The sequence below is a fragment of the Lepus europaeus genome, chromosome 16 (assembly GCF_033115175.1).
Source record: "Lepus europaeus isolate LE1 chromosome 16, mLepTim1.pri, whole genome shotgun sequence".
NCBI classification, from domain to species: Eukaryota; Metazoa; Chordata; class Mammalia; order Lagomorpha; family Leporidae; genus Lepus; species Lepus europaeus.
Genome location: NC_084842.1, coordinates 50028030 through 50042122, shown reverse-complemented (window position 1 = coordinate 50042122; position 14093 = coordinate 50028030). Strand labels below are relative to the sequence as shown.

At 43.8% G+C, this 14093-nt stretch overlaps 1 protein-coding gene across 1 annotated transcript in view; it reads left to right on the top strand.

Moving 5' to 3' along the window:
* Positions 1-14093, top strand: part of DCUN1D4 (defective in cullin neddylation 1 domain containing 4) — a 78682-nt gene that overhangs the window by 51819 nt on the left and 12770 nt on the right. Inside the window, 2 exon segments of the mRNA XM_062213222.1 lie at positions 3887-3978; positions 10263-10371. Coding sequence (XP_062069206.1) covers positions 3887-3978; positions 10263-10371 — 201 coding nt within the window.

The following is a 14093-nucleotide window of genomic DNA, read 5'->3' as shown; positions in this document are numbered from 1 at the left end:
CGTTTTAGAGACATAGCATTTGAAAAACAGGCCGTGAAATATGGTGTTGATGAGCAAGTGCTTAAAAAGTATTTAAAGCCTTCACCTCACCTGATATTTATAGCTTACAAAATCCAAGCAGGCTTGTAAAATTCAAGTCTACTTTCATTTACCCAGAGGAGGGCAAAATCCCTCATGGAAGTAGTTACTGTCCTCATTAGTCAACATTGAGAAGGTGCTTTGTACAAAGATTGTTTGCTGTTGTCAAGGTCTGCCTTCAGCTTCAGCTGGAGAGCTCTGTTTGGCGTGCGCTTGTACATATTCCCGCACCCTCACTGGGGCTTTTGTTTCTCCTTAAAGTGTATATGTAGGATTGTCAGTCTTTCCAATAGAGGGTTAAATGGAGATGTAGTTTGGGAAGGTATGTAGTTTGCATTAGAAAATGTGGGTAACGTTCACCTAAGTAGATCGATACACAGGAGTCAGAATTTCAAGAAACCTGCAGATGAGGAGAAAACCCACTTATGTGTGAATAACTTGAAGAACCTATAGTCCTTTCTTTTTTTGGAAATTCTTTTTTTTTTTTACAGGCAGAGTGGATAGTGAGAGAGAGAGACAGAGAGAAAGGTCTTCCTTTTTGCCGTTGGTTCACCCTCCAATGGCTGCTGCGGCCTGCGCATCGCGCTGATCCGAAGCCAGGAGCCAGGTGCTTCTCCTGGTCTCCCATGCGGGTGCAGGGCCCAAGCACTTGGGCTATCCTCCACTGCCTTCCTGGGCCATAGCAGAGAGTTGGCCTGGAAGAGGGGCAACTGGGATAGAATCCGGTGCCCCGACCGGGACTAGAACCCGGTGTGCCGGCGCCGCGAGGCAGAGGATTAGCCTGTTAAGCCACGGCGCCGGCCTTTGGAAATTCTTAGAGCCTATTGATCTCTAGTTTTAAATCGGTTTAAAAATGATTAATAAATAAGTTAACAGTCACTACTTGTCAGAGTAGTATTTTTTTTTAATCTAACCTAATGGATTGGAAAAATGATATGTACAAATTTTTTTTGATGAAAGGGTACTAGAAATTTATTTCTTGTTCTTAATTTTTTAAAATATTTATTTATTTATTTGGAAATCAGAGTTATACAGAGAGAAAAGGAGAGGCAGAGAGCGAGAGAGAAAGGTCTTCCATCCACTGGTTCACTCCCCAAATGGCCGCAATGGACAAAGCTGGACTGATCCGAAGCCAGGAGCCAGGAGCTTCTTCCGGGTCTCCCACGCGGGTACAGGAGCCCAAGGACTCGGGCCATCTTCTGTTGCTTTCCCAGGCAGTAGCAGAGAGCTGGATGGGAAGTGGAGCAGCTGAGACTTGAATCAGAGCCCATATGGGATATTGACACTGCAGGTGGTGGCTTTACCCGCAATGCCACAGTGCTGGCCCCAGTTCTTATTTATTTTTAAAAGATTTATTTATTGGGGCCAGTGTTGTGCCATACTGGGTGAAAGTGCCAGTATCCCATATGGGCTCTGGTTCAAGTCCCAGCTGCTCCTCTCCTGATCCAGGTCCCTACTAATGCACCTGGTTTTAAAAGCAGCAGAAGATGGCCCAAGTGCTTAGGCCCCTGCAACCCATGTGGAAGACCCAGAAGAAGCTCCTGGCTTTGGCCTGGCCATTATGGCCATCTGGGGAGTGAACCAGCGAATGGAAGATATCTCTCTCCCTCTATCTCCGACTTTCAAATAAATAAATAAATATTTGAAGCTTCCCAGATGACCGCAACAACCAGGGCTGGGCCAGGCTGATGGTAGGAACCAGGAGCTTTTTCTGGGTCTCCCACATGGGTACAGAGGCCCAAGCACTTTGGCCATTTTTGCTGCTTTCCCAGGTGCATTAGTAGGGAGCTGGATTGGAAGTGGAGCAGCCAGGACACAATGCAGTGCCCATGTGGGATTCTGGCATCACAGGCGGCAGCTTTACCTGCTGGGACACAATGCCAACCCTGGTTCTAGAGATTTAGTAGGTATCACAGTTAATAATTTCCAAAGTAGAAAACTATGAAGTGAGCATCAAGAGAAAGCTTTGCATTAGATTAGACAAAGCCAGAGGTTTCTGGCCCATGGACTAAGTTGCTGGCAAGCAGATGCAAGAACAGATCTTCAAGCCCCCTCAGTACTCCTGTGGAGTTTTTGAGATGCGTGCCGGCTCTTTGACTTCTTGCCTCAGTATTTCTCATTTGGGTTCATGAATAGTGGTCTATGGTTTTGAACAAGTCACCCAGTAGTGGAAGTGAAGCCTTGGTTCCTTGTGAAGAAATCAAACTCACTGCTCAATATACAGTTTCCTCATCCTTGGCCAGCTGTTTGCCAAAATCACCTATTTCTACCCATTGCCCTTCTCTGTTACAACAGATGCATAGCGCCCATCAACAGTGTATGCCTGATCCAGTTTGGGACTTGGGCATCCCTTTTGTATGAATAACTGCCCATAGATAGCCAAACCCAGAGTGGCATGCTCATCTTAGGTCTCCCCCCCTCTTGTTTATCTTTTTAGGACCACTGTGTCCTTTTCAGTTCTTCCTCACCTATCCTTGGGTCTCTGAGGTAGGTGAGAGGGAAGACTTCGAGTCATGAGTGGCCTCAGCCCTGGCCCCTGCAGGGCCTTGGATAGCTTGAAGATAGAGCCCGTTTGAGATGTAATCGTCTTCACACCTTCGGGTACTTATGACTCACCATCAGTGCTCTGTGATGTTCTTTTCTCTAAATTAGCTCTGTGAAAAAAGTGATAGAGCAGTGGCATGAACCAGAGTTGTCGCAGTTACTGATCACTGCGAAGTTTCAGAAGACTGACTAAAAGCAAGAGTGGAACTGCGGACCTGACCCCTGCTGAGGAGTGATTGGGCCTTGCACTCACCCTCAGCTCATTGCAAGCAAAGTGCTGGTTAAGTGGAATGTTGGAGGGTGGGCACTGTGGCATGGCGAGTAAAGCCGCTGCCTACAGAGCCGGCATCCCATGTGGGTGCTGGTTCGGGTCCCGGCTGCTCCACTTCTCATCCAGCTCTCTGCTATGGCCTCCTGGGAAAGCAGTAGTAGGTTGCCCAAGTCCTTGGGCTCCTACACCCGTGTGGGAGACCCAGAAGGAGTTCCTGGCTTCTGGCTTCAGATCGCCTCAGCTTTAGCCGATACAGCCAAGTGGGAAGTGAACCATCGGGTAGAGGATCTCTCTCTCTGCCTCTCCTTCTCTCTGTAACTTCCAAATAAATAAATAAATCTTTGAGGAAAAATGTTGGGTCATCGTACAATGATTTCCCTCAGGGGATAGTTGGACTCACAAACATTAATCTACTTGTGCTATAACCCCACTGTATATCCCCCACTTGTTGTTAACATACTGTTCTGTACCTTGCTATTTCAGTTAATAAATCTTGGAGATTATTCTGTAGTTGTCCATTTGGTTTGTCTTAATGGTGCCATAGTATTCCTTTTGGTGTAGTGTGTTCAGCAAATCTTTATCTCTTATAAATGGACATTTGGTTATTTTCTATCTTTTATAACTACATGCAGTATTATATTGAATATAGTTGAATATACATCTTGTGTGCATTTGCAAATGTATCTTAGGATAACTTTCTGTGAATGGAATTGCCAAGTCAATAATTGGTTCTGATTGTGATAGACACTGCACGGTTGCCCTCTGGAGAGGTTAATGGCTTTTTACTTTCCCCATCGTGCATGGTGAGAATACATATTTCTCTGAGCCCTTGTCAGCAGATTGTATAATCAAACTTTTTAGATAGTTCCCAAGCTAGAACCCACGTTGAAGTTCCCTGTGAATGTTTCATGAGTCAGCAGTTGTGAACAGAGGCACTGGTTAGAGGTTAGTGTATCTGATTGCTGAGATTTTGTCTTTCTTTCCTTTAAACAGGTAGTTATGCTTGTCCTCGCTTGGAAATTGGATGCACAGAACATGGGTTATTTTACTCTACAGGAATGGTTAAAAGGAATGACTTCTCTACAGTAAGTCCTGAGGCTGCACCGGCGGGGGAGGGGGATTCCTGCCCTCCCCAGCGGCTTGCCTTCCCTCTGGGACCTCATGATGCCACTGGCCGAGTGGAAGGGAGTCAGGTGGTCAGGGCAAACTTCCCCTGTGGCTGAAGATGTAAAGACCAAGACCCATTTTGAGGACACAATGTTATGGGTGAATTTTAACCATTTAGGGTTCTATATATGTGTATATGTATGTCTACAGAGACAGAGTGTGTTAGTTTTCTGAGAGAGAGTGTTGTCCAGTAGAAATGAAATATCGTTTTCTCATGTATGTGAGCCACATATGTAATTTAAAATACTCTAATAGCCACATGGGAAAAGAATCAAGTATGGTTAGGTTTACCATATTTAACCAAAAATAACTAAAATATTATTGTTTTAACCTGTAGTATTTTATAAAAGCAGTGGGATATTTTGCATTCTTTTTTCATAGTAAGCCTTAAAACTGGTGTGCATCTTCCATTTCCTTGTATTCATTACGTTTCAACCGCTCAGTAGTCACATCTGCCTAGGGCTGACTGTATTGATTGGTGCAGGTTTAGAGCCTAAGCACCAAAGGCATTTGGTTTACAGTTAGTGAGGAAAAATGTGAGTCATGTGTAACTCTTCAGTGAAAACACTGATGGCTTCTGTTTTATATATATTCTGATTTTAGCTTTGGACAAAATTAGAACTTCATTACAACAATAATGCTAGTGGTGATCAAACAGTAGAGATTCCATTTGTGTTACCTGGCCCAAATAAGAAAAGAGTCAGGTTTTATGTATTCACTTTGTCCTGTGTGCGCGCGCGTGTGTGTGTGTGTGTGCATGTGCATGCATGCTAAGTTTCACTACAGAAAATAAGTGGCTGTTGTGTCGTGGGCCATGAAGATTGTGCTTGAGGTAGGGCACTGAACACTTCAGTTGGTACTGAAGGGGATGTGGTAATTCTTTGCAAAGGAGCTTTGATCTAAAGTGCTTTGGATGACCTTTTTTTTTCTTTTCACTTTAACTGTGGATAACGGATCTTGTTTTTTATTGCATTAATTGGGGTTTGAAATGGTTTCATTTAAGTAATTTTGGCATTTGTCAGCTTGCATAATAGTATTATCCATTTGTCGTGGTTAATCATGCTTTATTTGCATTGTGCTTTAATAGTTGATTCATACTTGAGCCTCCTGGCTGTCTGAGGAGAGGGCTGTTCAGACTTTGTTCTGGACATTTTAGAAATGAGGAAGCTGAGGCTCCGAGAGGCTGTGTGACTTGTGAAAGTGGCGGAGATGGGACGGAAATCCATGACTTCGGATTCTTCATAAAAAGGAGTTTGAGGAAAAAGCCAAGCCGTCCTTTTGCAGATTCACTCCCCTGTCAGCATGCTCTAGAAGTTTAGGGGAGACTACAGTCTCTTTCAAATTGGGTTTGTCTTGTTGGGGAATATCTCCTGATCGATTTTCAGCCTACTGACTCTTTCATTATTTTCCTCATTGCTTTTCTTTGTTGCTTTTCCAATAGAGCATGTGATGGCTGCTCTTTTGTGTGTCCTTGGAGTGATGAATGTAAGGCCATTTCAGGATTTTATTTCAAGGATTCAGAGGGGGCACCGTCAACATTTCTTCAGGCCTATTTCCATTTGTCTTAAGAGGGTGTGATATCTATCCTGGGTTTTTTTTCAACATTTTTTTTTTTTTTTAAATATGTATTTGAAAGGTGAAGTGACAGAGAGGGAAAGGGTAGACAGAAGGAGAGGGTGAGCAAGATCTTCCATCTGCTGGTTCACTACAAGCGACTGTTACCTGATGCCAGGTTTTTTCTGTGTGTTTTGAGGGCCATGTGTCCTGGTAGTGGAAGAAATAGTTTCCTGCAAGAGGTCTACATCAGCATTCCAGGTTGGGAACACTGCTTGCCACTTTGTGGGGCACAGGTGGTGGCAGATCTCACAGGTGGCTGCTGCTTGGTCCTTGCAGTTCAAGGTTTAGTGATGAGCTTGGGCCACTGTAAGGCCATGGGCGGATCTGCATTGTCCCAGTGAAATGGAACTCTGAAATTGGCTTGCTGATCAATGATGTGGACGTAGTTATTTGGAATAACTTTTACATTTCTTTCTAGTTCAAAAATAACTCAACTTCATGTTTTAGTTACCTCTGCTCCCCGTGCCCTCGAACCTCCCTATATAAGTCATTTGTTCAGCAGGTATTTGAGTGTTAGTGATATGCCAAGTTGTACTATTCTAGACCCTGGGAAAATAAAACCCCAAAACAAGACAGAGTTGAATAGGGGCAGGGGCTTAAAAACAATATTCAGACTAAAAATCCAAAAGCAATAACATCTCTTCATGGTAATTAAATTAATTAAGTTAAGTACTGTGTTCGTGAGGGATATGTATCTAGTATACACAAAAACTGAGAGGGTAATTATATGCTCTCAAGATAGAAAGTACTCCATCTTTTGAATTATCTCAGCTTCTTTTAGGATTTTTCTCTTTTGCTCGTTTTAATTTTATTTGACTATCCACTGAAAGCTTTTGGACTCAAACTGGAATTAATATGCGTGACAAAACCTGTGTTTATGTACATTAGTATATGCCTTCTTCCTTTGCATTGTTTGGCCTATAAACAACAGAGTATTATTGACCATACTCTTGGGGACCATGAACTCCAAAATCAAGGTGTCTGGTGAGGCTCATTTTTGTTTCTTTAGATGGTGTCTTCTGCCTGTAAACTTAGATTTTGGAAGATGCAAACAAGCTCCCTTGGGCTTCTTTTACAAGGGGGCTAGTGCTTACAGGAGGGCTCTGTCCTCATGACCTAAATCACCTTCCAGAGGTCCCTCCTCTGCGTGCCGTCACCTGGAGGACGGGGCTTTCAACATAAGCATTTTGGGGAGACAATCATTCAGACAAGAGCAGTGTATTTAGTTAAAATTCGAGTTAAAAATTGCTACTGTGCAGTGAGTATACTAGATAAAGCCCATGAGTTTTCAGAACCATAGTTCTGGCGTGGTTCTGTTGCTTCCTGGGTGTCTCTGGTAGCATCTCCGAACAGGACGGTTATGTGACGATGACGTGTGACTTACACGTGGGCATTCAAAAATTGGCCTCCTTGATGCCATCTAGAGGAATTGCGTGCTTGGCCTCCCCGGGACCTGCCTGCTTGGGACCGAGTGGCGGTGTAAGTGAGGGCTGGTTGGAGACAGAGCAGCTGCACTCCCCAGGTGACTGACAGTCAGGGGAGACACAGCTCTGCTTTGACTGTTTTTTTTTATTTATTACCTTGTTCTGCTGTATGGTTTATGATTACTTCTGATAAGTTAAACTTAAGGCTGACCAAGTGAGCTAGAATCGTAGCTGACTGCAGCTTCTGCAAGTCCGTTATGCATGGCACACAGAAAAGCATAGGGAAACACAGGGTGAAGATGGGCTGCCTTCTAAAGTCTCACTGTTTCTTCACAGGCCCTGTGGTAGCGCCCTGTTCTCTCTGAAGAGGTGCTTCTTGAGTGGCCACTAGAGGGCAGCCTGTGGCTCCACACTCAGCAGATTGCTTGTGGGAACAGAGCCCCCTTTGCTTTGAACCTGTGTCACCATCCTTCATGCATACATGAAGTGAGATTTTACGTGTGTTTTGTATATTTAAAACATGAGGCGCATCCGTTTCTTACGCTCCAGATGAGCTCTTCGCGTGTCTTTCAAACACAGGGACATCTTTTTGCCAGGGTGGCTGGGCCCATTCCAGGCATGCTGCAGAACCAAGTTCACATTGCACCTTCCAGTTCTGCCCCCGAGTCCCAGTGACTTTGTTTTCTCTCGGCTGTGCAGCAGTTATCATAATGAGAGAGTCCTGCTTCTGAATTTGTTCAAGCCAACAGCTGTTCTTTTTGCTCTCGTTGGACAGGGCTGAACTAAAATCTGGCCGGTTTGGTGGCTTTGGTCCTTGACCCTCCTTTCTAGTGAAGAGCAGGGACCTGGACTTTGCATGTTTGTGGGTTAGCTGATTCCCTCCCAAGTTAAACAAAAAGAAAAGGGAAAAAAAAAAAAAAAACAAAAAAACAAAAAAACAAAAAAACTCTCACTGTAGTTCACAACAGCTCTTTATGGGCTGACCTCCCTCTTGTGTTTCCCTCTTAGTCTGTCCACTGCATTCAGAGTGGGTTTCTTTTAGTCCTTTGATCTTGCCTTGCTCCCTCTGCAGTGGGTCTTTTTTTTTTTTTTTTCTTTATTTATTTTATTTTTTTTGACAGGCAGAGTGGACAGTGAGAGAGAGAGACAGAGAGAAAGGTCTTCCCTTTGCCGTTGGTTCACCCTCCAATGGCCGCCGCAGTAGCGCGCTGCGGCCGGCGCACCGCGCTGATCCGATGGCAGGAGCCAGGTGCTTCTCCTGGTCTCCCATGGGGTGCAGAGCCCAAACACTTGGGTCATCCTCCACTGCACTCCCTGGCCACAGCAGTGAGCTGGCCTGGAAGAGGGGCAACCGGGACAGGATCGGTGCCCCGACCGGGACTAGAACCCAGTGTGCCGGCGCCGCAAGGCGGAGGATTAGCCTGTCGAACCACGGCGCCGGCCTGCAGTGGGTCTTTGCACACGCTTTCCCTAGTATTTGGAGAGCCCTTGGCACATCTCCAAAAACATCTATTTCCTGGTTAAGAAATCAAATATTTACTCTAATTTTTGGCTTTTAGATAGTTCATCATCTTAATAAAGAGATCATGGAGTCTTATTTATAGTTAGCTACAAAACAGCTTTTGCCGATTTTTTTGCTAAAAACAGATCAAGACAATCTATTATGAGCCGTATTTTAGTTATATAGCATGCAGAATGTTTACATTGATAATACTTGCTATATAAACTGTCTCTACTCAGTAGTAGGAAAAAGCTCTGTAGAGAAACACAAGGGAACACCCAGCATTGAAAAGGCTTAATATTGGTTAATATCAGTTCTCGATTTTACGGGCTAGAGATCACGAACAGAAAATTAATTTTAAAAATAGCCTATTAGTCTACTGCCTTATGAAAAGTAAACACTGTCACTTAGTGGTAAAAATAGGTTGCCATCACTAGGGCTCTGCAGAGAAATGTCTGATGGCAAGGCCACGGCAGGGAGAGAGCAAGGTGAGCTGGAACATCTTGTGCCAGAAAGCAAGGAAGTGCTCAGAGCCTGGTGGGGGTGTGTCAGAGGGACCCTGGAGCTTAAGGGGCCTCTGCGGGAATAGGGGCAACTTATGTATCAAACAGGATATAGACAGTAGCAGATGCTAACACAGAGTTAAAGCCAAAAATCCCCAATCCATACGGTGTTCCTATCAGAATTGTTCTGGTGTAACCATTGGGACATACCTGACAAGTTGCCTTTCTATAAGCAAAACTAGCCTGGTCCTTTTCTAAGTGACGTTGTCAAGACAGGCAGAAAAAGTAGAACTCTCTTGTAGAGACTAAGGATGCTTGACAATTAAAAGCAATGCATGCTCCTTGATTGGATCTGAGATCAAAAACAGCTGCTCTGCCGGTGCCATGGCTCACTAGGCTAATCCTCCGCCTGCAGCGCCGGCACACCGGGTTCTAGTCCTGGTCAGGGCGCCGGATTCTGTCCCGGTTGCTCCTCTTCCAGGCCAGCTCTCTGCTGTGGCCCGGGAGTGCAGTGGAGGATGGCCCAAGTGTTTGGGCCCTGCACCCCATGGGAGACCAGGAGAAGCACCTGGCTCCTGCCATCGGATCAGCGCGGTGCACTGGCCGCAGCGCACCAGCCGCGGCGGCCATTGGAGGGTGAACCAACAGTAAAGGAAGACCTTTCTCTCTGTCTCTCTCTCACTATCCACTCTGCCTGTCAAAACAAACAAACAAAAACAAACAGCTGCTATAAAGGAAAGTTGAACAACTGGGAAACGTGCCTGTGGATTGTGTATTAGCTATTGTAGACTTCTGTATTAGAAAGCCAACAGTGATGTGATATTAAGAGTGATGATGATGATATTGAAGTTGTTGGGAGTGAAATGACATTGTGGTTGCTAGGGTTCTAATGGTATAAAAAGGCATGCTTGTGAGGGCGAATGCACACACGTGACAAAATAGTCATTGTGGAAGCAAGGAGATGGATATATGGGTGCTTACTATTCTGTATGTTGGAAACTTTTTTTTTAAGTGTAGAAAAAATAGGTCCTCACAGATACATTCTCACTTCAGGATTTTTATCTTTCCCTTTGGTGATGTCCTTTGTAGTACCACCGTGATTGAAGAGAATTAAAAAAGACCTTGGGTTTTAATTTGCCTCTATTCTATTTTTCTAGATGTGACACAACAGAAAAACTCAGAAATACTTTGGATTACTTAAGATCATTATTAAACGATTCTACAAACTTTAAACTTATTTACAGATATGCGTTTGACTTTGCACGGGTGAGTTCTCTGGAGCCTATCCAGATGTTTCCCTCCCCACCCCCGCCCCTCCTTTGCCTGTTGAGGTTTGTTTTGACATGCCCCAGCGAGGAACTTGAATAAATTGCTCCCAGGGTGCTAGTTAGTACTTCTTTCTTCAGGTATGCTTTTAAGACTAACTGATTTGGGGCAAAAAACTTGCTTGTTAGCAAAAAGCTATAATGGCAGACCGTTACTTGTATTTGGGTCTGGCTTGGAGTTAAATGAAACACAGGCCTGGAATACACACTGTGAATATCGCTCCAGTTAGTTTGAAGAAGCTCCTTTTTACAGAACAATAAACCTTTCCCCTTCACTCACTGTGTTTACTAGGATAAGCTAATCGTGTCTAATCCAGTTTTACTTTGGGTGCTTTAGTATATTTGGAAATCAGGTGAAATTCAGACCTAAGCTAATTACAGTAAACATTATTCAAATGTATTTTTCTAATCACCATTTTGAAGTTTTTATTCTACTTGTCACCTGTTGAGTCAAAGCCAGATGTGGAAGGGTGTGACATAAGTTTGACTTGTTGGTCTGGCCACCAGAGGTAGTGGACTCTAGAGCACCAGTTGGCTTTGTGTTCATTCAGACAACCACAGCCCATGTCATTGTACTTTATTCTAGAGTGATGTTTTCTATTAAGTCTCTGTGTCCTGTGGATTCAAGTACTAAGCTTTCTTCATTGACTGTATTTTTTTTTAAAAAAGATTTATTATATTTTAAGCAGAGAAATCAGTGACAAACAATCCTTTTTTCCTTTACTACGTTGCTGATCTTCTTAACTTTTCTGTTCTCTTTGGCTGTGCTAGTTCAGCACCAAAAGTTTATTTGAAGAATTCTGATGCAACTGCACTAACACAGTGGTAGTTCTCTCTGGTGCCCTTATTCATGTATTTTTTTTTCCATTTTCCAACCTTCTAGTAGAATCCCAACATGCGTGAAAATGTATTGATGCTAGAAATGATAAGGCAAAACTCAGATATACTGCTTGAGTAAAAGGCATCTGTGTAACTGTATATATAAATTATTTCCAGATGTTTTACAATAGACAACATAGTTCCTAAGATGAAATAGTTTATTGATGAGGCTTATTTTTCCTTCCCAGAGTCAACAGTTCCTTAGAGTCAGAGTAGAAGTTCCTTTAGGCATCATCATGCTGTCTTCTCCACCCAGATCAGCTGCTTGTTAGCTTCCTTGTTTGGGGGCTCCGAATTCTCCCAGACACCCACTACACTTTGACTGCAGGTTCTCCTTTCCTCCTCCCGGCTCCTGTCCCATTCTGGGGGCAGCCCCAGGGGCCCACCTCAGGCTCCTGTGGTTGCCTCTTGGTGCCTCCACCACAGCCCCAACAGTTGAAGTCCTTGCTTCTCCTGAGCTGGACTCCTGCAGTAGCCTTACTTTCTCGCCCAGCATTTGCATCACTAGGGTGTCATTCCTCTGCCTTTGTCCCTTTGCTGCCCCAAAGCCCCTCAGGACCTTCCCAGTGCTTTTATATTAGTATAGTGTTTCCCAGTGTTTACAGTGCACTTGCTCTCATTCCCTGCTCAGAGGGACAGAGATGGTTTCAACCTACTGTCAAGAGAAAGTGGGCCTCAAGGAAGTGGAGAAATTTGACCTTGTCCTGTTGTGCATGTAGACAGTAGACCAAGATTCAAACCTCCAGGTCCAGCCTGTAGGTTACCCTGGGTCCTCTCAGTGGAGTCCCAGGCTTCCCCTTCCCATGCTGCAGCTGTGCCCTGGTGAAACTGCAGTAACTGTTGCTCACTGAACCTACTGTCTGGCCTTTCCGCCTCGCTACCCTGCCTTGGACATAGCGGGCCCTTGCCTAGACCTTGGTTTGTGCTCTCACAGCCCTACCCAGCTTCTGGGCCCAAACCACTTGCTTCTACTCTGTGCAGCTTCCCTGGCTCATCCTGTGCAGAAAGATAGTGCTGCCTCACTTGCAGAGCGCTGTGTCCCCTCTGGCTTTGGCGTTTGGGTCAGACCTTAGTTTCTCTTGGTGGGTGAGGGACAGTGTGTTTTCTTCCTTCCTACAGCCAGAAGTAACCAGCATGCTGCTTTGCTTTTAAGGAGTTGCAATAAATATTGGTGAATTAAGCCCTTTTATGTAATGATGAATAACAGCTGCCCACGTCTAATCATTATTGATTCAGTGCAGCTAAAACAGGCTGTAAGGTGAATTTAGCGGTCTTTGTTTTTACTTCGTTTTGCTTAGCTGTGCTTTAGGTTTTGAGATGTTGTGTTTTCATTTGCATTCACTTAAAAATACTCTCCAGTTTCCCTTGGAGTTTCTTTTCTAATCCATTGGTTATTTAGAGGTATGTTTTTTACTTTCCAAGTAGTTAAAATTTTGCAAATAATCTGTTATTGATGCCTAGTTTAATTTTATTGTAATCAGAGAACATACCCTGTATGATTTTGACCTGATTGATTTATGGTCCAGAATATGGTCTGCTGGGATGAATGTTTTATGTGTACCTGAAAGGAATGAATATTCTGCTGTTGTTTAATAGAATATTCCATAAATGGCTATTAGATCAAGTTGGTTAATAATGTTACAGTCTTGTATCTGCATTGATTCCTGTCTGCTTGTTTTGTTAATTGCTGAGACAGGGATGTTGAACTCTCCACCTTAATTATTTCTCCTGTCACTTCTGTAATTTTTTGTTACTTCATATATTTTGAACCTCTGATATTAAGTTTAGCCATACTTAGTATTATCATATCCTGGGGGCCGGTGCTGTGGCATAGTAGATTAAGCTTCCACATGTGGTACTGGCATCTCATATGGGCACCAGTTTAAATCCTGGCTGCTCCTCTTCCGATCCAGCTCCCTGCCATGGCCTGGGAAAGGAGTAGAAGATGACCCATGTCCTTGGGCCTCTGCACCTGTGTAAGAGACCTGGAAGAAGCTCCTGGCTCCTGGCTTCAGATCGGTTCAGCTCCAACTGTTGCAGCCATTTGGAAAGTAAACCAGCAGATAGAAGATCTCTCTGTCTCTCCCTCTCTCTGTCTGTGACTCTGCCTCTCAAATAAATAAATCTTTAAAAGAAATAATAATTGTCATAACCTCTTTGTTCTGAATTCTTTATTCTTTGTTCTTTATCCCTTGTTTGAGGCCTGTTTTGTCTGATACAAATACAACTACTCCAGCTTTTTTTTTTTTAAACCTCTGTGGCTTTACATCGAAAGTGGATTTCTTTTTTATTCATTTGTTTGAAAGGCAGAGTATCAAAGAAAAAGGGCAAGACAGAAAGATCTTCCATCCACTGATTCATTCCCAAAGTAGCCTCAAATTCAGGGCTGGATAAGTAGAAGCCATAGAGCTAGGAACCAGGAACTCCATCTTGGTCTTCAACATGGGTACAGGGGCTCAGGCACTTGGGCCATCCTCTTCTGCCTTCCTAGGCACATTAACAGAGAGCTGGACCAGAAGTAGAGCAGCCAGGACTTGAACCACTCCCAAATAAGAAACCAGTGTTGCAGGAGGTGGCTTAATCCGTTATGCCACAATGCTAGCCCCTCAATATCTATATTAATTAGGATGCTATAACTGTTTACATTTAATGTAATTATTGGGATGGTTAAGTTTATATCTCCTATCTTGCTGTTTTCCCCCTATTTGTCCCATCTTGTTTTTTGTTGCTTTTTTCTTGCCTTCTTTTGGATGTTTTTTTCAATGATTCCATTTTTTTCACTAT